We start from the raw sequence: 23,579 nt of genomic DNA, 5'->3' as shown, positions 1-23,579 counted from the left end.
TACGTCAATAGACAGCCCCTTAGTGCTAGACCAGTAGTCCCGACGGCGGATCGCTACACTTTCTCTGCTTTCCACACTAAAATAGAAATCCCCTCAAAGGACTGGTAGTGTTCCCCAATGCCAGATACGGGCTGGAGGTTTAACATGTTTGGCAGTAAGATGGCAAAGACTCAGGCCGGCAAGATTAGGAGTCTGTTTCTGTTACTAAATATTGCGCGGATGTTTCAATGAGGTCACGGAACGCTGCATCACCAGTTAATTCAGAATGGGAACCGTCATTAACGTACGTTACGTAAGAAGCAGTGGAGAAGAAACCTGCCCTGGCCAGCTGGGAGGATAGGGAACCTCTAACCGTGAAGACTAGGTACACAGAGAGGGTACTGCGATGTGTGTAAGCAGTGACGGGCCACCAGGCAGGAAAACAAAGATGTTGCCTGAGCCTGCAAGAATGACAGTAGAAAAGAGAAGAGAAGGGCAGCTTGAAGGGATTCTGTCAGTGCATTACTAGGAAAATTAAGGCTAAGGTAAATATGACCCTGCAGCTTCATGGGCAGAGAACCACGACAAAGCACACAGAAAAGGCTGCGGTACTTACTGCAATCTCTGTCTCGGTTTTCACTGGGAAATCCCCTCGCAGGCCCCTGACCCTTTTAGCAGGGCCCAGGGGCGTGAAGCAGTACCCACAGTAGAGGAAGACACAGTTAGGCATCACTTGGGCACACTTGATGTAAAGAAGTACAGCGGGTCTGGTTGAAATGCATCCCGGGATACTCAGGGAGCCGGCTGATACCATTTGCGTGGTGGTTCCCATTTTCTTTGAAAGGTCCCGGCAACTTGGTGGAGAGTCCTGACAGGAGAAAGCAAATGTCACACCTGTCTTCAAGAAAGGCAAGAAGGAGGATAGAGAGAATTACAGAGCAGTCAAGGCAAGTCCCTGGCAAGTTTATGGACCAAATCCTCCTGGAAAACTTGTCCAGACAGACAAAGAACTAGAAGACATTTGGGAACCGTAAACATGGACCTACTGAGAACAAACTGTGCTCGATTAACCCAGTAAATTTTTATGATGGTATTTATCATAGAATCATAGAATCGTTAAGTTTGGAAAAGACCCTTAAGATCATCGAGTCCAACTGTAAACTTAGCGCTGCCAAGTCCACCACTAAAACATGTCCCTAAGCACCACGTCTACCCTTCTTTTAAATACCTCCAGGGATGGAGACTTAACCACTTCCCTGGGCAGCCTGTTCCAGTGCTTGACAACCCTTTCAGCGAAGAAATTTTTACTAATAGCCAAACTAACCTTCCCCTGGTGCAGCTTGAGGCCATTTCCTCACATTCTGTCCCTTGTTACTAGGGAGAAGAGACCGACCCCCACCTCACTACAAGCTCCTTGCAGGTAGTTGTAGAGAACAATAAGGTCTCCCCTCAGCCTCCTCTTCTCCAGGCTAAACAATCCCAGCTTCCTCAGCCGCTCCTCCTGAGACTTGTGCTCTAGACCCTTCACCAGCTTCGTTGCCCTCCTCTGGACACGCTCCAGCACCTCAATGTCCTTCTTGTAGTGAGGGGCCCAAAACTGAACACTGTACTTGAGGTGCGGCCTCACCAGTGCCGAGTACAGGGGGACGATCACTTCCCTGGTCCTGCTGGCCACACTGTTTCTGATACAGGCCAGGATGCCATTGGCTCTCTTGGCCACCTGGGCACACTGCTGGCTCATGTTCAGGCAGCTGTCAGCCAACACTCCCTCGTCCTTTTCTGTCAGGCAGCTCTCCAGCCACTCTTCCCCAAGCCTGTAGCATTGCATGGGGTTATTGTGACCGAAGTGCAGGACCCAGCACTGAGCCTTGTTGAATCTCATACAGTTGGCCTCCGCCCATGGATCCAGCCTACCCAGATCCCTCTGCAGGGTCTTCCTACCCTCCAGCAGATCAACGTTTCCACCCAACTTGATGTTGTCTGCAAACTTACTGAGGGTGCACTTGATCCCCTCATCCAGATCATCTATAAAGATATTAAACAGGACCGGCCCCAGTACTGAGCCCTGGGGAACACCACTTGTGACCGACCGCCAACTGGATTTGACTCCATTCACCGCCACTCTCTGGGCTCGGCCCTCCAGCCAGTTTTTAACCTAGCGTAGAGTGCACTTATCCAAGCCATGAGAAGCCAGCTTCTCCAGGAGCATGCTTGGGAGATAGTGTCAAAGGTCCAGGTAGACAACATCCACAGCCTTCCCCTCATCCACTAAGTGGGTCACCTTGTCATAGAAGGAGACCAGGTTAGTGAAGCAGGACCTCTCTTTCATAAACCCATGCTGGCTGAGCCTGATCCCCGGATTGTCCCGCTTGTGCCACGTAATGGCACTCAAGGTGAACTGCTCCATGACCTTCCCTGGCACCGAGGTCAGGCTGACAGGCCTGTAGTTCCTCGCATCCTCCTTCCGACCCTTCTTCTACATGAGTGTCACATTTGCTTACTTCCAGTCACCTGGGACCTCCCCGGTTGACCAGGACTGCTGAAGCTTGGCAAGCTCCTCTGCCAGCTCCCTCGGTATCCTCGGGTGGATAAAATTTGTCAATGGATGATGGGAAAGCTGTCAGTGGATGTCATTTAGCAAGCCTTTGACACAGTGTGTAATATCCTTACAGCCAAATTGGTGAGATACAGGTAGTGGAAGCAGACTGTAAGGACTGTAAGGTGCATGGGAAGTTGGTTAGATCACCAGGATCAAAGAGTTGTTATCCACGGTTCAAAGTCCAACTAGTGGCCAGTCGCCTAGAGGCATATCTCAGGGATCAATATAAAGCAAATAATGTTCACCATCTTTGCAAATGACCTAGGCAATAGGGCAAAGTGCACCCCCAGGACGCTGACAGATACTACCAAGCTGGGAGGAGCGTTTGATATGCCAGAGGGCAGGGAGTCTTACACAGAGGTTACAGCTGTGAGGGATCTAACCGATGCAGAATTGTTAAGCAGAGCAAAAGAGCTACACGACAAACCCAGGTGGGGTCTGCACAGGAAGGTCATGTTGAGTGGCACCTCCTTGTTTGAGAGTCTGCAACATGTGAACATACTCATCATCCTCCTGTCCCAGGGGAAAAAGCATTGGGGGACTGAGAAGAGGCTGAGAAAATTAGATGAGGACTTCTTCAAAAAATGGAGAAGCCAGACATTCAGAGGCCCTGGTCCTCGCTGGGGACTTGAACCACCCTGATATCTGCTGCAAGGAAAATGCAGCAGGGCTCAAGCAACCTAGGATATTTCCGAACTGCACTGATCAGAACTTTCTGGCACACGTGATTAAGGAGCAAAGAACTAAAGGTGCTCTCCTAGACCTGCTATTTACAAACTGGGAAGAACTGTTGTGGATGTGAAGGTCAAGGGCACCCTCGGCTGCAGTGAGCATGAGACACTGGAGTTCAGGACCCTGAGAGGCAATATCAAGGCAAAAACCAGGACCACAACCCTGGGTTTCAGGAGAGCAGACTTTGGCCTCTTCAGGAATCTGCTTGGAAAAATCCCATGAAATATAGTCCAGGAAAGAAGAGTGCTACATGAGATCTGGTTGATATTCAAAGATCACCTCCCCCAAGATCAAGTAATCTCCATCCCAACAAATAGGAAATTAAAGAAAGGCAACAGGAGACTGGCACGAGTGAGTAAGGAGCTCCTAGCTGAATTCAGACATAAAATGGAAGTGTATAAGGAGTGGAAGCTGGGACAGGTGACCCAGGAGGAGTACAAAGTGGCTGTATGATCTTGCAGGGACAGCACTAGGAAAGCCGAGGCCAACCTGGAGTTGAATCTGGCAAGACTTCTGGATGTGAACACGTAGAGGTAAGTTTTGTTATTAACAGGTTTTCCTTACATATTTATAAAGAGAATCAGGGTCTTCATGGGAAACTAATCCTTGCAGTTTTAAATTTAGATTTCCTCTGAAAATGCAGAAAGTGTCATCACCATGTAATTGTTTCTCATTCAATAAGAAATTACGAAGGTACAGTGACCATGGAAACACATAGAGCAGTCAATTTTAACTCCTATTGCTGCACCATGGTGACAGTTGTCCTTATCTGAATTGGGTTACTGACTTGTTTTCTTGATTTGTCTTTGAATGTTGTGGTTGATGAGATGGTTTCACAGTTTTTTGATCCCTAATAGTAATACCAGGGGATAAACAGAAGATACTTAATTGCATGTCTGCCTTTATTACAGAGGACAGCTTCTAACAATGTTCTTGCGACACTCTGTTATACTGAAGTCCCTGTCCCCCCCCGTAAAACATACAGTCACTGCATTTTAAATTAAAGGACTTTTCATAAATGAAGATCAGTGGCCTTCCTGCTAATGCGCAGTGCACTTCTTATCTTGAGCTTGCTGAATAGGAGAAGAGCTGTATTTTTGCCTAATACTGTAAATTGTTTGGGATACACTGCCTGCAACTCTGGTGATGAAGAAAAAAATTACCTTGCTAAGCCCTTGATGCTTTGCTTTAATAAGCCTTTAAAAGGAGGCTGTTTGTACATATGCTCATAAAACAAACAGCCTGAGCAGGACCTCTGAGAACAGGGAAAGCGAATATGTCATCCTACACGGAACTTCAGGCAGGAGAGTGTTAGCAGAGCTAACTCATGTGTTTGGCAAGAATGAGTCACTTACTGGGTGACTAAGAGAAAAACTTGGAAGTTTATGAAAAAGGATTAATAACACATATCTTGCCACCTAAAAGAACAAATATGTGAAAAGGTGGAGAGGTCAAGTCAAGGGGCCAGGCTTTGTGCAGATACATCTTTCATTTAACTAGCGTAACCTGGAAAAACAGTGTGAGTACAGATGCTTCTGCATTTGCAGGAGTCCCAGAAGGCTTACGTATATTTAGAGTAGTAAGTCCCAACAGCCAAACCTGAAATGGAAGTACGTGTGAGGTACACTGTTTTCTCCTCTTCTTCTCCTTCCTTGTGTATCCTCCCGATGTGTCAATGAAGTTAGCATACCAAACCTGAATCTTGGTCACTTGGGACCAAGGTCTGCAGGACTGATCTTCCTGCCAGCAGCTGCAGGATGGGTAGCCCTCCAGAAATGGTCCATGGCAAGTGGGTTGCTGTGCATATTCTCTTTGATTGTGCTTGCAGTCTGTGTTTGCTCCACTATTGTGGTTTCTTCACCGCTTCAGAGCCTACATGTTTTGCACTCTATAGTCCTTCACTACATTTTTACAATGCATTGTACTGCTTTCCTCTTTCTACCTAGAACAATGTGTTCTCCCTTTATTGAGCTGTTCTGTGAGCAGGGTCTTCTACTGGTTTCAGAGCTCCTTCACTTGCCTTTAATTCAGAGAAAGCTGCTCTTCAACTATCTCAACTGTTTGCTCATCCCTGGCTGCAGCTCAGCAGAGTCCACACCAAGATGCACCTTTATTTTTCTGTCTTAAAGATATTTATTTTTGGTGTGACTGTTGCATTATCTCCACATACCATGTTTAGCTCCACCCAAAATTTCTTCTATTCTATTTGCAAATATCATAGGCCAGATTTTGTTACACTGACTTAGCCAGTGTAACACCTGTCTTAGGTACACTCTCACCTTCCTCTTAAAAATGGTCTTGTTGCCAGTATCTGCACAGCTTGGTCAATGGGAGTTACTCAAAGTTTCAGCTTGATGTGCTCTGGGGAAGATTAAATGACAGTGACTAAAACAGTGGTTAATGTACTGTTCTCCAGCTACTAGCCTTTGTGGCACTGTTTCAACAGGGACAATGATGGGAGATTTTTAAGGTAGTTTCCTAATACAGCCCCTGTAGTTGGATTCTGATTTTTTTGTAGCCTCCAACTGGAGGCTACAAAAATTGTATAGTCCCCAGCTGGTATTGATCTGCCAGCTGTTTTCGTGTTAAGTCTGCCTTGGGACCCTCTGATAAAACAAAATAAAAGCAGAACAATTGGATTTCTCTGCTGACATCCAGTGAACTCTGGTTTTGTGCCCAATGTCTAAATGCCTTTCCGCAGCAGAGCTTGAGCCTCTCAGGCCATTTGCAGCTCTCTAGACCGTCCAAGGTGTTCCTTCTAAAACTGGTTAATTCACTTTAAAATGCATTTTAAAGACCTATTTTGAGGCTGGTGACCTCTAACTACGGAGATGACTGGAACATCATAGGTTGCCAGTCATTTCTTAGCCACACTCTTATTCTTGACTGGGTCAGAGTTTCCCACTCTTACCCAGACTGTATTAGCAAATTAAATACTAGTATTTCAAGGAGTCTGATCCAAATCTGCTTTCTTTTAGTGTGTTGAACTAGAAACCTGTGCTGCTATATATGTCTCTTTATCCTTAGGGAAATGCTGCAAAGGAGAAGTAGAAGACCAAGCATGCATGTTAGATGATGATTGCTACAAAAACAGCAAGACACAGACTTTGGGACACACACTGCAGCCCTGTGCTCTTAGAGACCACAGCCACTGCAGAAAGAGCAAGTGTCTTGTTGGTGAGTGGTTATGGGGCTCTTATATGCAAACTACTTTTCTGAACCTAGTGGGCCAGTAAACTTGTTCCACTGAAGTAGATGATGACCCCCTGGAGGGAATTTCCCAGTTACTGCAGCACCCTGAAGAGCAAGAGGCTGTTAAGCACAAGGATATTTCCCAGGGATTCCACTGGCTGCACTCCCATGCAATGAGGAGGCATTATGAAACATTTGTTTGGGGTCTAGAGCAGGTTTTTGATCATTTATACCATCTGTTTCAACCTGGTGATTATGCTCAGCTCTGTCTTGAAACTGCCAGTATGCATAACTCTCTGTAATCTCACACTAGTAATTTATGCTATATGAAGGCTGAGAAATTTTTAGACTGGGTCAGTACTGTTTTGCAAAGTAAGAGAGCTGTGTTTGGCTCAGTCTTTCTGCCTAGCGACCATTATTGTAAAAGCCATTAGGAACAGGGCATGCAGAACCCTACAGTCTAGCTTCCATTCCAAAACTATGGACAACAAGTGGTGTTATTTAATTCCTCTACATAACAATCACAATAACCTCTGTTTTGCTGGGAGTCTTACACACAGCTTACAGCTGTGCAGTTTACTTGGGCACAGATAAGGTGCCCCAGCTGGAAGCTGCTGTGCCTGTCTGGGAAATGTTTGCTGAGACACAAGACCCTGGCTGGTAAAAAACAAATTGATTGTTTGGTTAAGATTTCTGTGAGAAGTGTAAAGCCTATGTAGAAAAACATCACAAATTTAAAGTCTGGAAGTGTGGACTGTGCTGTGAACAGATGTGTAACGTAAACCAGCATTGATGTTTGATGCCTGTGATCAAAAACCCAGAGGCAGGGAAGGGCTATATTATCTATGACATGGAACGTATGCAGGAAACCAGGACACATAACCCAAACTACATTTTCTTCCATGGAGTCAGCACCAGGTGCTCCCTGGGATGAAGAAGGAGGGGCAGAAAGGAAAACTGAATAAGAATACGAGGACACATGTCTTGAGGACTTCATTCAGTTGTTTGTGGACACACGGTTTCAGGGCTACACTTTCCTAGCTCATAATGCCAAAGGCTTGGGATGGCTACTTTGTTGTTAGTTGGCTTCTGAAGGTAAGAGTGGATGTGCAGTTTTATCACCCAAGGCGGTGAACTCATGTACATAGAAGTACCCAGGCTAAGTATATGTTTTATTGGCTCTAAATTTTCTACCCATGAAATTAAGCAGCCCTCTGCAAGCTTTGGGTATTGAGGGCTGCAAAGGTTATTTCCCCCATTTTTTCAGCACTGCTGAAAACCAAATTTATGTGGGGCCTCTTTCACCACTGGAATATTATGGAGTGTACAGCATGATGCTTGAAGAGAAAAAAAACAGTTCTCAGCATGGCACAGAGCTAGTCAGGAGATTTTTGACTTGCAAAAACAACTGAATTACTATTGCCAGCATGATGTAAAAACTTTTGAAATCATACAGTAGTGAGATTATGGTAATAACCCATCACACATTCTATGAGAAAGAAGACAGTGACAAGGTGAAGATCCCTTACAGTGTACGACACTAGTCTCTACTTGCATGTCCACATACTGAATTATGTTTCTTAAACATAACACAGTAGCACTCTTCCTTCAGATGACTACCATTTGAGGAAAAGGAGATACACAAGCCCCTTCAATGGCATATGTATGTGGCTGAAAAGGAAAACATTAAAATCTGTCAAGTATTACAAGACAGTGAATATCAAATAGGATCCTACTTCTTGGATGTCTATGCAGTTATAGATGGGGTGCCAACACCTTTTGAATTTAACGGGTGCTTCTTCCATGGCTGTATCAAATGCTACCATGAAAATGACATGAACCCTCTGGTGGGGACCACCTTTGCTTATTTGTATTACACAACACAACAGAAGAGGAACTACCTAAAACAAGCTGGTTTTCACATCAGGTCTATATGGGAGCATGAGTGGGCCACTATGACACACTGCTGGTCCCCAGAGACATTCTTCTTGGTGGCAGGACAAATACCATTTGTCCATATTACAAAGCAGATCCCAATGAAAAGATTAATTTCTATGATTTTACTAGCCTCTCTCCCTTCATCATCATCAAAACAAAACAATAGCCTTTTGGACTCCCCAAAGTTATTTTTGAGAATTTTGACACCCTGACAACCTGCTTTAGGATGGCCAAAGTAAAGGTATACTTGCCTTGTGGACTGTTTTTTCCCTGGGCTTCCTATGCAGAAGGAAGTGGAAAAGCCCCTTGAGACTCCTGAGGCCTCTGACCCTGTAGTTCAGGACATGTTGGATTATGTACATACACAGTATCAGAGGAATGCACAAGTATACTAGGGCAACAGAAGCATATTTCTTCCTGGGACGACCAGGGAAGTTGTGCTATTCATAACCATGCTTGCTGATCCTGGAGAAACACAGGCCTTAGGGAGCCAGTTGCTCGGTAAACACCTAGAAATGTTTCTTTGGCGTAGGGGGTCTGCTGAAAAAAAAACAAGGAAGCTGTTCAGTGTCTATCCTCACATGCAGTCAAAGAGCATGTGTCTCCGCTGTTTTATTTCTGTCATGTTGTCAAATACACTGTACACAACCATATTAACATTGGTGATCAAGGTCCCTGCAAAGTGTACTTCTGCTCTGACGTTTCCTGTTTTAATCTGGGAATAGTGATCAGCATGTTCTTTTTCTGGAGACAGGTCAAAGGCAAACTGGGTGTAGTCACCGGCGAACTCTTCCCTGTCAACCAGAAAGGAATGGTCTTTCATATGGCTACCAACCACCTGAATGAGCCGTGTGTACTCTCTCACATGGCAGACATTCTCAAAATTGGGCTGCAGTGCTGGCATTGGGTTTCGCTGGTGTTAGTTCATCATCCACATACAGGGCCACAGAATTTATATCATAATGCTGGAAGTAGAAAGGGTTCTTAGCATAATAGCTGCTAAAAGCATCATTATCTATGAACTCAATAACAAGAATTTTGTACAGCTGTTCTAGAAACAAACTTTCCTGGTTGCTGATGTGGCTGCCAGCTGGTATGCTGGACACTTTCATGCCCATCTGGTGCACTGACTATTTTGCTTTAGCCATAAGCAATGCACCAGTGTGCCCCAAATGCACTCCAGGCATCACCCACGCTTTCTTCACAAACAGCGAGGCGTATGTAATGACCATGAGAGCTGATCAAACAAAAGCACATCTTTGATGCACATCAGCTCAATTTTTACATTGACACCATTCGACAAAAGCTTGTCTTGAAAGAACAGATCACCATGGAGCAGTGCAAATAGTTCAGTCTTACTCTGGGCCATCAGAGCCGACCGTCGCCTAAACCGCTGATTACCGACGTGATCCAGCTTGCCCACTTCCCACTGCCCGGCTGTGGTGTTGTAGAACAACTCCATGGAGAAATGCATTGACAATGTGTCATGGCTGTAATCAAGAGGCAACTCAGTGAGGGTGTGGCAGCTGGTCCCCCAGCGTAACGTCCAGCTGGCTGCCAAGAGAGTCCAGTGGGTAACTCACGAGGCCCACAGCCTCACCAGCACATAGGCTGGACCTCTCAGCTTTTACAGTCCTGCAGCAAAGGTACAGCAGGGTCTTGTTCAGATCTGTGTAATCTTCCCCATTCTCAGTTATGAAAAAGTCCAGAGGTACTGACTTTCTGCAACAGTGAAAAGTGAAGGCATCTCAATAAAAAGGCTTTTCTCAAAGCAAGTCTGTGTTGGGGACACTTCAAACAAATCCAGCTTGGATTGGTACACTCTTCTAAGTAGCCATGACTGAAAGACATTCCTTTTAAAATATATTTCCTTTTCTATAGGCAGAATGGGACCTATTTCTCTGAAGCCATTCAGCATGGCTTCTTCTTCTTTTTCTCCTTCTTGTCCTGGTCAGACTGTTGTCTGGTGTACCCCTTCCTTTTTCTTTTAAAGGGCTGGGTGGACCTTCCCTCTGGGGGCATGACATGCATCTCTTTCTTTTATGGTTTTTTATTTGAATACAGGAATACAAATTCCTGATTTGCTGGCATTTCCAGCTTTTTTGGGACAACCTTGGACACACATCCAAACATATGTTTTGCAGTATCTTCAGCAGCGCTGTTAATGTGTTGCTTAATAATTTCCAAACACCTTTTCAGTCGTGGGATGGTCTTTCTAAACAGGCTGAAGAATATACTTGCAACACCCACACCATGCTTCACACAAAACAGCTTGAAAACCAGGGAGACCATTGCCAGCCTGGGCTCTGTAATAATTCACATGCAAGGATGGGTCCCCATAATTTTTTACCACTACCATTTTGGTGTGGTTTCTTAAAATATTAGCTACTTCCAGGGGTGAAGATGCAGTTCACAATCACTTATCCAAAGCACAATGAGACATGCTTATACTGGTCAGTCTTTATTTCAGTGATGATTGTGTTGATGTGCTGGTGGTCTACCCTGGTCTACCAGCACATGGTGCGGCTTATTGTACGTCACTGTAATGATCTCATTGTTATTATCACCAGTTGGACACAAGGCAATAATGGAATTGCAAATTCCCTGACAAGTTGGTGCTCTGCAAGATATGTGTAGTGGTGGAGTGAGTTAAATCCTCCAGTGATGTCCATCAGGGCAATTTCTTAGCAGCAACCTGCAGACAAGCCTCCAAAATACGTGCTAGATCTCTGTTTGTAGAATATGTGTAAGGATTTTATCAGCTTTAAACTTTGTTTTCACTATGATGGTGTCACCAACCAGGTCCACTGCTGGAGAGCTGATGGTTGAAGTTCTCTTGTGGGGATTAATATGATGGTTCACAGGTTCCATCAACTTGGAGAGGGACAGATAATATCCTTTCTGCAAATTATACTACCATATCTTACTCTGCAGTGGTATTTCAAAGGTAGCATCTTTGCTGATGTTATCCCAGCTGTGTGGGTACTGTACTTCCACCAGCCCCATCTCCCACTTGCCTGAGGACTCAAGGCACCTCACCAGCTCTACAGTAAAGTTCATGCTAGTGTATTGTGGAAAGATGCCGGTGCTGTCATTTTGGGCAGCATGGTGTTCTACAATCCCCAGTCGGCCACCCTTCCTTTTTCCCCTGCTCTGCTGCCAGTCACTAGATGTCCTGACATTGGAGGCTCCTGTCCAACTGTTAAATTTCTGGGGGCAGCCCCGCCATTTCTCCAGCAGCTGTTTTCTTTCTTTCTTTCCCTTCTGCAGTGATGTTCTTCCCAATTCTGTAGATTCTGTCCTCATCAGGCTTCATTTTTTTAAATTCTTCAGGCTAAAATGACCCCTCAATTGCTTTGTGATCATACTCTATTAAGTAGTACACAGGCAGCTGTCCCCTTCTCGCAATTTCAGCTACTATGAAAACTTCATCTGCGAACATCTGCTCATAACCTTTCTCAAATCTCCCTTTTGTTCTAGACTTCCTGATGAGGTCTCTCTTTTTGAGCAGAGGCACAGATTCTTTAATTTTAAACACAATCCCATATAGGGTTTTCCAAACCCTTGTAGAGTTTAAAGTGTTCGTATCCGCAGGCCTGGCTCTGATAGCTTGGTGGAAGCTGTGGTTATAGCTCTTTATAAACTTCGACAACACATCAACGTAGCAAGAAGTGTTGCATGTTGTAAAATATCTCCACACCTTGATTTTGAGCATCCTGTTAAAATGCCCTACGACAGAGGCTTTTACTTCATTATTATTAATAACGTGGTGAACATTATCTGCTTTAACAGCTTGTTTAAAGTCTGGTTTAAAAATTCTTTTCCCTGGTCAATCTGTAATTTCTTAGGCTTGCACTGTCTTCTAAAATTATGTTAAAAGCCTCAGCTACCTCAGAACATGTTTTGCCTTTTGGATCAATGGCCAAGGCAAGCTTGGCTAGTATGTCTATCACTGATAAGATGTACTAAACACCATCATTATGGTGGAAAACCATTGCATATGCACAAAGTCGGCTTCCCATGGTGCATCGACCTCTGCTACAACCATCTGTTTCTTTTAAAATAGTTTCTTGCTTCCTTGTCTAAGCTATAAGCATGCTGGTTTGCAAGCCAGGTTGCCACTTGGCTTCTGTTGAGATCAGCAATTAGCCTTTTAGAAGATTCAGAAAGGGGATTTATACCCCCAAAGCTTCCCACCTCCCCAGGAGGACAGCAGATCTCTGCTAATGGAAGCTGTGGCATAGAGGTCTACTCACATGCTGTTACACATGCTTATGAAAGAAACACTGGACAATCAATTTAACTCAACTACAGAGAAACTTTGCTAACAGGGTATGAGGGGAGTTGGTTGCTAGTCAGACTTCTCCAGGCTTTTTCCTTTTTTTCCTTGAACACTGCTATCACTTCTGTGCCCATGCTGCTGTCTTTGGCTGCTGCAGGCCCAGACAGGAAGGCAGACAAGTCATGGCACGGCTCCGACTCGCCATCACTTAGTCAGACAGAGCTTCCTGAAACCTCTTGTAAGGTCATCAACCTAAGGATAAGGTAATGTATATAGCAGCAGCCTGCACCCATAGTGGTCTTTACAGGTAGCTCGAAGATCCTCCACAACCATGGGGGCAAAGGCAGCTCCCCCAGCCACCTGCCCTCTCTGTGTGACACTTACCTCCAAATCCAGTTTGTGGTTCACAAGCCCATCTGCCCGTTCTTCTGGTTCACGTGGCCGTTTGGGGGATTCCATTATGGTCTTTTCCTTCTCAGTCCAGCTCACAGGATCAGTCCCTGCATGTGACAGGATTTGCACCAGGGGCCCCTTGGTGGGCTCTGGAAGGGGTCTGTAGCCCTCAGGCACATTCCAACATGTCTGTGCTCCACCACCCTTTTGGCATCCCTCTGCCCTTTTCAAGTGCCCCCACCCCAGATATTAGTGCTTGTTCTGCAGCCTGGTAAAGTGCAGGACCCCGACCTGGCCTATTCATTCCATTAGCTCTTATTAAAGAATGTTTTACCCATTTTATACGTTTGCTTTTAGGGCTATATATGTTTCTGTATCTTGATAAACGTGTGTATATTATCTATTACATAGTGTAGGATAGCAGTAGTACCTATATCATGTAGTATACTGTACAGTGTATTTATAAATAAATAAAATATATATTTATAAATATTTATACAGTCCTTTCTATTTATAATTTTATATACGTATATATTGTATATATCAATGTGGTTGGTTAGACTTGGCCAGCTGCCAGCTGCCCACCCAGCCACTCTCTCATGCCTCTTCAACAGAATGGGGTCAGAAAAATAAGATGGGAAAGCTCATGGGTTGAGATAAGGACAGGGAGATGACTGACCAGTTACTGTCGCAGGCAAAACAGACTCAACTTGGGAAAAATTAATTTAATTTATTGCAAACTAAAAATAGAGTTGGATGGTGAGAAACAAAACCTAAACCATCTTCCCACTCAACCCTCCTTCCCAGGTTCAACTTCACTCCTTCATTGCTGACTCTTCTACCTCCATCCCACCTCGAGCAGCACAGGGGGATGGGAAATGGGGATTAGGGTCAGTCCATAACAGCTCTTCTCTGCTGCTCCTTCCTCTTCACACATTTTTCTGAATGGTGGTGACAATGTAGGCTTTTTGGGGCCAGCTGAGACTGTCAAGAACAGTGCAACATTTGATAAACCCTATGAGGAGTAGTGGGTCAGAAAAAAAATATCTTGTCTACTCAAGATTTTGCCTTTGCCAATGGAGATACTGGATTCCAGAAAGAATATTTATAAACAGGTCATGGCCTTTACCCATTACACTTTCCACACTTTCAGCATGCAATACTGGTCTGGTGGTCAAGGTGCTGTGACTTGGTTGCTGTTCCTTGCCTGGTCTGCCTCCTATGCCCTGGCAATCTTGCATTCCTTGTGCTCTGCAGTCCGCCAAGTGCTGCCAGGCGTTGGGCAAGGAAAAGCTGGAAACAGGAACAACAGGAAAACTCTGCCTGTCTGTAGCTCTGCACAGCTGTGCATGCTCCATTGTTTGGCATCTCACTTGCTGGGTGACAGGAGGTGCTCCAAGGTACATTGTACATAGTCAAACGGGGCCTGAAACTGTAAATTAGGGGAGGGACCTAACCATGAATTTGGGGGAGTGGTTGGTTGTGTCTTTGAAGATCTCAAACAGGGCAGTTTCTTTTCTTATCAGGGAAGATTAAAGAACATGTGAACTGCACGTGTCATGGCTGTTTTCACACAGTTTAAACTCTTGTGGAGCTGATACAGCTGACCTCTGCATTTTGACAGACCTATGTATGTTTATGTTCAGGTGCTTTCTTTTCTCACTGTTAAGAGACAACTACAAGTCCCTCAGTATTTCAGCAGCAATGCCTATGTGGGTAACCTTGTCTTCCATGACCTAAAGCCACACATGCTATTCAAAATGCAGGGTCCAATCCTGTGATAGCTTCTGCATCCCCAAAGACCTTACAGGAATGTAACAACATGGTGTAAAGGGCCAAAACCTGCAGGTGCTTTTCTGATGGGAGACTCTCCACCACTCTCCAAAGCTTCCAGACCAGGAGGCTATGGAGAAGAGGATGCATTGCCTATGCAGGACGTTTCCACATATATAGAAGGTACATACTCAGAATATCGTGTCAGGAAAAGCATCCTTGGACTTACCAGTATCTTCAGTATATGGCTTGGTCTCTTGGTGGTTAATAGACAGCAAAACAGCACCATCAACCCCTGCTTAGTTGAATCTGATCCATATAAATAAATAAATAAATAAATAAATAAAATCCCCTGCTTAGTGTGTTTAATAGCATACCCCCAACCCAGATCATCTGTGGTTGGAGGGCTTTCTTGCAGTCTCAGCACTGTGCTCGTAAGCATTTATTTTATTGGAAGAAGAGAGTAATTCTTGCCAAAGCTACAGCTGAGTCACTAGTGAAGATAACATAAATCCTAAATTCAACCAGTTTTGTTTTTCTTGCTATAGCTAAAGGAACTCAATATTTTACAGTGAGGAGAGGATGGTAGGCTAAAACAAGAGAGAAATTATTTATTTAGAACACGTTAGGAACACTGTTCACAGTACATCATAACAGGGTGACTACATAATGGGGTGATCATAAAAGGGTGACTTAAAAAAGCAAAGACAAAGAGTAGATTATAGGCTAGTTGTGGAAACTGATGGGTGTTTTCCTCCCACGAGCAAAGCTGTACAAATAAAGACTGCCTCATACTATTTCTGCACAGGTAAAAGACTGATTTACTCAATCTGTACATTTTCTTTATTTTGTATAAACATACCAATACTTAGATTAACACTTCCATATAGTTTACAATGTTTAATTTAAATACAGTATTATGTCTCATTGACTTGTTGAGTTAAGGTGCAATTTATCAAAACCTACAGTAAGTATTTTCTTTTTTTCTTAATCAGTTCTCTTTGGCACGCTTCAGGTTTATTTAAATACAAAAGTGTAGGATTGAATTGAGTATATAACACTGCAGGAACTTGAAGGTTTTTTTGTTAGCATATGGGTGTAATTTTAGGTTTACCACAAGCTTATTTACAAACAAAGAACTGTATATGAATTTCAGTTTACTTTACATATAAAATGGCTAACAACTTCAACGTGCAAGGCAAAAACAATTGTTACAGCAACTCCTCCCTTGACAGAGTAATTTTTGCACCATGGAAATCTTGTATAAACTGTTTTAGAAAATGGAGATTTCTTATGAGGAAGTTCTTAGTGCTTCTTACCCTATAGCAAGCCACCTGAACACATGACTTTCTGGGTCCAGAAATGCTTCGTAAGATACAGTTTAGCTGGTATGTTGGCACTGTAGTAGTGTTGCAGCTATGAACTTGTATGTTCAACTGGCAAACTAAGCCAAGGAGCAAAAAACCAACCAGTCTGTGTAAAAAGCTTAGTGACAGTGGCTTCTTTCTAGAAAACGGTATGACTCCTATACTCTCGATATTATATCTGTTTTTATTCCACGGAAGAAGGGTTTAGAATTTGCACTATGCATTGCTATACAGTCTATTTTCATCTTCATGACTTCTGCCTACTTTTGGGCTGATTAATATTTGGTTAGAGTCAAAGGTGAACAACAGTAAACGGACTTACTTCTGCTTCTGATGGAAATGTACTAGGAGGCCATCAAAGTGGACCTAAACTGGTGAAGTATCACTTTACAAAAACTCTTCAAATGCCAGAAGGGCAAACCACAGCAATTTATTTCACATCTGAAGGCCAATCCCAGCAGCTGGCATTGACATGAAAGGCATGGGGAAACCTAGCTACATAAACACTGGAAATTCTTCCATGCCCAATTATTTCACAATTAAAGAAAAATGAAACCCTGTTCACAGTAAAATACTTATTACAAGGCCTTTCTGGTCTGTTCCTTCCTGAATCACCCAAGTGGTATCCCCTCAGCTGCAGAAATGAGTATTTTGGCACATGATCAAGTTACAGTAGGTGTCAAGTACAGTGCAATCTGTTTAGAAGGCAAGGATATTAAAAGGGATTTCATACAGGTATTCTGTAATGTGGGTAAGGTGTGAAATGCTGTGCTACTCCTGAGTAAAACACGTTTGTCTGTCCCAGCTAAGATACCCATTTATGAGCATGCTGATTCCAAAGAGGCATTTCATAGCCTCAGCAATAGTGTATATTCTTAAAAAAAAAAAAAAAGTATTTTACAACTGTCTTTTTTTTCAACCTATCAGCAAGGACTAAAAGTGATGAGTTCAAATTGTTGGGAGACATGATGAGAAGGGGGCAGAACTGGTAAGGAGAATCAGAGTCTGTGTAGTAAATGAAATGCACGTGAGATGTAATTCATTCTCGATTATCCTTTAAGCTTTTTGAGATATTGCATATGGCCATGTCCTTTAGTGCTCCTGTTTTACCTGAAAGCTACTGGCTTTAGAACTGAGATGTCTGCGTGAAGGATATGGTGTCAGACTTATCTACAGCAAAGCCTCCATTGACGTATGATTTCTTGGTCTCTGTTTCATCATTATCAAGTATTGTTGTTTCCAAGGCAAAAGGATTGACTATGTTGACTTCAGAGGTGACATCCATCTGCTCCAGCTCCTTTTTAGAGAGCTTCTCCACTATCCCTGTACCAAAGGCATCTCCCAAGACATTCACCATTGTTCTGAATCGATCCCTACGGAATAAAAATGTTGTCAGACAAACCATTTGGTATGTTACTTAGAAAATCCTTTTTAGTAAAAGTAAGCTACTCTAGCAAATGCAGAGCTTTTTTTTTCCCAGTGCAGATTCAGGGTAATTCTGCAATTAAAAAAAAAAAATCATGTAGAATAAGAAACAGAATTTCCCCCACATGTCTTTGAAGAAACATGGAGTCACTTTCATGACAAATTACTTTGTACAGGGTGCGCAAAACTGCAAGTCACGTCACTAGTCTGTTAGAACAGTAATCACACTGCTGTGCACAGCCTTACAAAATGTTGTAGGGATCACTTCTCAGGCCCTGAAGTACGCTACACAGCTGGTTCTCTTTGTGATGAGACTGCTTTTGTTGGGAGGAGAGACTGTAGGGTGCAGCAGAAGAGTTTGCATTGTGCCTTTCGTTGTCTTTCTAACAGTCATTTCCTCAGCCAGAGGAGTGCCTAGCCCAGTACCTTCAGTATCTGGCCCAAACCCAGGTAATGGGAAAGGCTATCTTCTGTTAGCTTCTCATTGATAAAGGGTTGAAGTACAAAGTTGTATTAAACAAGTCACTTAAAGGTATATGATACTTCTGTTGATTTTTCTCCCAACAGAAATGTGACTTGTAGGTCTTAAAAATCTGCCACTACTTGGCAGAGGAGCAACAAAACCATGCAATATAGCAAAGTTTGAAACGTGACGTGGAAGTGAGGTAAGGACCATGGAAGGTCATGCTTCCCTGTTTTTCTTTCTGCTGAACTCCAGTGCTAAAAAATGCCCATGTGTTCTCCATGAGGAAAGGAAATATATGGTAGGGAAAGGAAGAGAGGGGGTAAAGCACTGGAAACTCATCTTTCATAATACTTCTTTTCTATTCTCAAAATCTTTGTATTCTTCATTAAAAACACGGAAGTACTCCTCAAGCCTGTGTAATAAAACCTTGGTAAGTTCAGAATTAACTAGAGGATTGTTAATGAGCCACTACTAGCAGGTTGCAAAATAATACATTTTAGGCAATAAGTACAAAAGACAAAAGTGTTAATAATCTACGTGGTTTCATGATGTGCATTCCATCTGCTGAGGTGCAAAACGCATTGCCAATGATCCCTGGTACATGAAATTAATCTTTAATTTGCTTTACACAGCAAGACACCCTAATCTGAAAAGTATCTCAGAATCAGCTTGAACTCTTTATCTGTTTCATGGTGGAACAGGTAGCTTCCATGTATTCATATTGTGCCTAAGAATCACTTAAGTTGTGGACTTTCAAAGTGGAATAAGATCATATCCATAAAATTATGATGACTGTGAGAAACAGGGAATTACTGTTCTCTTCCTCTCTCTCTCACTCCCTTAAAAGAATTAGAGGGCATCAAATAAAATTATTAGGACGTACATTAAAACAGACGAAAATATGTCTCTGCACAACACATTGTTATGTGGAATTCCTCTGCACGGGACTTGTGGAAACCTACAAGTTTATATGGGTCCCAAAAGCAATGAGGCATTCATGGAAGAAGAAGAAATCTATTGAGAACTGTTAAAACAAAAACCACCTCCAGCTCAGGAACTCTGTGAGCTGCAATTTGCAGGAGGCTAAGACAGTACTTTGGGAAAAGAACCAATATACATTTGTTCTGTTCTTACACTCTTCTTTAGATGCTCTGAGCCAGCAGTTTGTACTGATCTTCACCATCCTTAACAAAACTAAATGCCCACTGGGAAAAGAAGAGAGCTGGAGAAAATGAAATGATTGTGGAGCACAGCAAACAAAGCTATTAGACCCTGTTGTAGACACTTGATAGGGAGAATGCACTTCTGGCTGGAGCTGTTTTGTTTGGAGCAATTATGCTTGTACAGAAACCAAATTCTTGGATCCATTCAACAGCCCTGGTTTTCTGGAGACTGGCATTTCTCTCTACAGCTTGAAAAACTGAGTTACATAATCAAGTAAATTATATATATCTGTGAAATACATAGGTTGCTGCCAGAAATCCTTCAAGAAAATGACTGGAAAGGGTGAGGAGAAACACAAATACATTTACCTCGAGTGTAAATACGAGCCCAAGAAGAATACATGCAGAGACCACGAAATGATTAAGAGCTCTGCATTGATACCAATGAAATATCATCCATGCTGAGTTACTGCAGGTGAACAAGAACTTGGTCTGAGCACTAAAGCTTGCACAGTTTAGGAGGTAAAAAAGCTGTATTACAAACTGAAGTTATACTCCTTATCTTGTGAATCCTGTTACTCTTTCCCAGTGAATCATGGGACGAAACTGAATGCTGATGTCCTTCTGAACTCCAGAATACACTCTGTGATTCTTTGGGCTTTTGCAAAAGTAGCAGAGAAACATCTCAGTGTAAGCTGAACAAAAAAGATTTCTGGTGAAAATGCTTCTCTCCAGAAAGAGATGCTTAATGGGACTGAGTGGTTTTCATGTGCTGAGGTGAGATGGTTTGGATTAGACATAAGGAATGCTTTCCGAGTTTGCATGTGTGTGCCTGCTGATCAAGGGGCTGGGTCTTTAAAAAACTCTCAGTGAAGAACAGCCCTAGCAAAGCAATGCTGGCAGCACAGACCCATGTACAGCCTGCCATGTGTGTCCATGTGGAGTCCAGGACCAGCTTTGCTTATTTCATGTTGTGCTCCAGTGCCTCTTCACCAGTGTAGGGATTTTACGTGCTTTGTGGAAATCAGCTGAGATGTTCTCCTTGTGGCTGCATTTGATTTTTATGAATGGTGTATGAATATATCATAATATGGTGGCAGCTGACACTCCAGAGGCACTCCTTGGTGCTGTCAAATTTGTCTTTCCCGCGTATTATGCTCATGATTTATTTATGCTGTGGCCACTATTTTAAGGTTGATAGCACCATTGGATGTGAGGTTATTCACTGCCATCCCACGCAGCTGGGCTTCTCTCAGAATTAAAGCCACTACTGCATTCAACTCTGTATTGAACAAGTCTGTCCACAAGAAGAATCTTTGTCCAATTCCTGCAACAGTCCTAAGTGATTTTGTTGCTGTCTTTCTCAGACCCACATGTTCCCACACAACTTATGTAAACATTAAAAAAAAGGAAAAATAATTAAGTATTAAGTGCTTTAAACTTACAGAAGCCAGTCAACTGCAATGATCAGAGTAACATCTTCAGCAGGTAGGCCGACGGCGCTCAGTACAATCACCATGGTGACAAGTCCGGCTTGGGGGACGCCTGCAGCCCCGATGCTGGCTGCTGTAGCTGTGACACTAAATCCCAAATAAAGCCCAGAAAAGGCATTCAGAATACATGTTGCTCACAGAAACTATTTTCTGGCACACACAGGCTTATTTCACTGCAAGAAAGAAGCCCAAATGTTCCAGTTTTCCTCTCGAATAGTACCTACTCAAAGTCTGGTGACAAGTTTATGGGAGAAGTCATGTATAGATATTGTTATGGTTACAGTGCAGAACAACAGGCAACACATAACTAACAAGCAAACTGGACAGATCAGACGTAGAGATCGAGTTGGGTTTGCAAGTGTTTACAGTGGAAGAATAATGGCAATTTCCAGAATGATGTTGTGTACCAGCTGCATGTCCTGGCCCGTCTCACCTCCTCATCAGGTTGCACAGGCGAGGCCTCAGACCAAGGGGTGAGAATGTTCCTGTTACTTCCTGTGCTGTGAATGACAGTTTCAACTTTCCCATGGGGTATCCAAAGTTAATGTACCATTAATCAAAAAAACCACCTCCAACAAAATGTGTGTGATGGCTTTAGTCTTACCTAATGGTAACTATTTGGCCAATATCCAGCTCTAAGTCATTCAGTTGTGCAATAAATACAGCTGCTACTGCTTCATAAAGAGCTGTGCCGTCCATGTTGATGGTAGCGCCAACCGGAAGAACGAACCTGGTAATTCTTTTGTCAATGAAGTTTTTTTCTTCTGCACAGCGGAAGGTGACAGGCAAAGTTGCTGAACTGGCACATAGATAAACACACAAAGTAAGCACACACAACACCATATACCATTTCCCTTATCTTTCCTTTTCCTCAGAGCCTCATCTGCTCTAAGACTTAAATGGAGATCTAAGGCAGACAGGAAGGCTGCACCATGAAAGTGAGAGTTGGCTTTAAAAGCAAAGTAACTTCTGTTTTCTCTTCTAATTATGGAAAGAAATAACAAAGTCTTAGTTATCCTCAAAATTACATGGTAATATCATCATGATGCATGTAGTCACAGGAACAGTGCAACAGCTTAAACTCTAGCAAGTCTGTGACTAATGAACTGAATGGCAAAGAACTGTCTCCTCCTGGAAGGGACAGACGCTCATTTGGTGTAATGCCAGCCCCCCTTTGGGTACTACAGAAATACTGATGAAAATAGTATTTCAACCTCCAGGGGATTTAGAATTGTCCAGGTGAAATCAGGGTATGTAACAAAATAGCAATAAAATCAGAGCACAAACAATTACTACTAAGAACATTACAGAATATAAATGTTTCTTTTGTTTACCTGGAAGAAATCATGAGGGCCGTCAGAAGTGCCTGAGCCATCCCCATGGCAAACCGAAAAGGATTTTTCCGTACTATTATCAAGTAGATCAGTGGCAGAATTATAGTGGAATGGATTGCAAGTCTGCAAAATAAAATGGACTAGTTAAACAAATGGATCCATCTCATCGCCTTGTTTTAGTAAGACAGTGATAATAGGTATCTAGTTCTGTCCTCAGGCACACTTATGAAACACTAAAGGTGACTTTAGTGACACCTACATTCAAAACCTAGAGAGTATACAATCTTAAAAAAAATGCAGACAAATGCAGTTCTACACTTTCTTTTGCAAGGGGGAGAGACATTATTAATTGTCTCTCTTTCCAAAGTAGAACAAGAATTAACTAATATATTGGAAATAATTTTAAACTTATGAAGATGAGAAAACTAAAGCAATAAATAATATTTAAACTGATGTGCAGAGGGTGATTTGAAATACTGTAAAACACTCCACTCTCCTGCCAGATCCTTACAATTGTAGACTAGAGACAAATCAGAAAAACAAACCAAATGATTTTTCTAAGTTTATCTGCCTTTGTTATAGAAAATGTTTTGGAATTAAAGGTAAATACAGTTCCCAGTCAGGAACAGATAAGTCCACATCTTTCTGCAGAAACTGTAGTCTCACCATCTTCAATGTTTTAAGATGCTAAAATACTGTCTTTTAAAACTATTAATTTTTTAAACTAAGTGTGTTGACATGCAAAAGATCCAACTGTCCTCTTGACTTCAGCTGCTCAGGTGTATTTGTCTGGATATTTGGATGAGTCTCAGAGACAAATTCATCCTTCAACTTGTGCATTAATTTTGAACATTATGCATTAATCCTGAATGCATATGAATGCAGAGTTTTGTGGGCATTAAGATTAGAGGTAAACAGCCTGCTCTGAGTATATTTGACATGAAATATATGTGAAGGGTCTATGAAAGATTTCCCGTGTTCCAAGATTGCAAGCAATTATAGCAGCATCAGCTTCTTGTGAAAAGAAATTATCATAGCCTGGAAACATAAAGCCCAGAACTGTCGTCATGTATGACCTTGGGATTTTTATTCTGTCCTCACAAGATGTTCTTGTAAATGTTACTGTGTTATAATAGTGCTTTACGATTTCAGAGCAGCTGATAGTGATAAACCATGGTACCATTTGTTCTGCCAAAACCAGGCAATTAAGAGAGCAGTAGCCACAGTACAGAAATCCACAACAGCAGCAAAAATCACCCAGAAAACCTAACTATTTGTTTCCTTGGAAATATTATCTTTTTAAAAGCATTAAAGTTTTCATTCTGTATGTGAACAAATGACTTATTTAGTGGAATGTAAATAGCAGCACGCAATGTGTATTGATAGAACTTTGTAAAGAACTCTAGAAAGAAATCTAACAATTTTTACAATGGTGCCTGAGAA

General features: G+C 42.7%; 1 protein-coding gene across 1 annotated transcript in view; it reads right to left on the bottom strand.

Moving 5' to 3' along the window:
• Positions 1-15,474: 15,474 nt before the first annotated feature.
• The window catches only part of SLC1A1 (solute carrier family 1 member 1), a 58,252-nt gene continuing 50,147 nt past the window's right edge, over positions 15,475-23,579 (bottom strand). Inside the window, exons 9-12 of the mRNA XM_087741750.1 lie at positions 22,137-22,259; positions 21,407-21,601; positions 20,755-20,889; positions 15,475-17,628 (exon numbers count right to left, since the gene is read on the bottom strand). Of these exons, the coding sequence (XP_087597876.1) occupies positions 17,382-17,628; positions 20,755-20,889; positions 21,407-21,601; positions 22,137-22,259 (700 nt within the window). The 3' untranslated portion in view covers positions 15,475-17,381. The remainder of the gene's footprint in view (positions 17,629-20,754; positions 20,890-21,406; positions 21,602-22,136; positions 22,260-23,579) is intronic.

The sequence above is a fragment of the Nipponia nippon genome, unplaced genomic scaffold, assembly GCF_047370975.1.
Source record: "Nipponia nippon isolate SJK-2023a ecotype South Korea unplaced genomic scaffold, ASM4737097v1 scaffold_8, whole genome shotgun sequence".
Taxonomy (NCBI): Eukaryota; Metazoa; Chordata; class Aves; order Pelecaniformes; family Threskiornithidae; genus Nipponia; species Nipponia nippon.
This window is presented reverse-complemented; position numbering and strand designations above follow the sequence as displayed.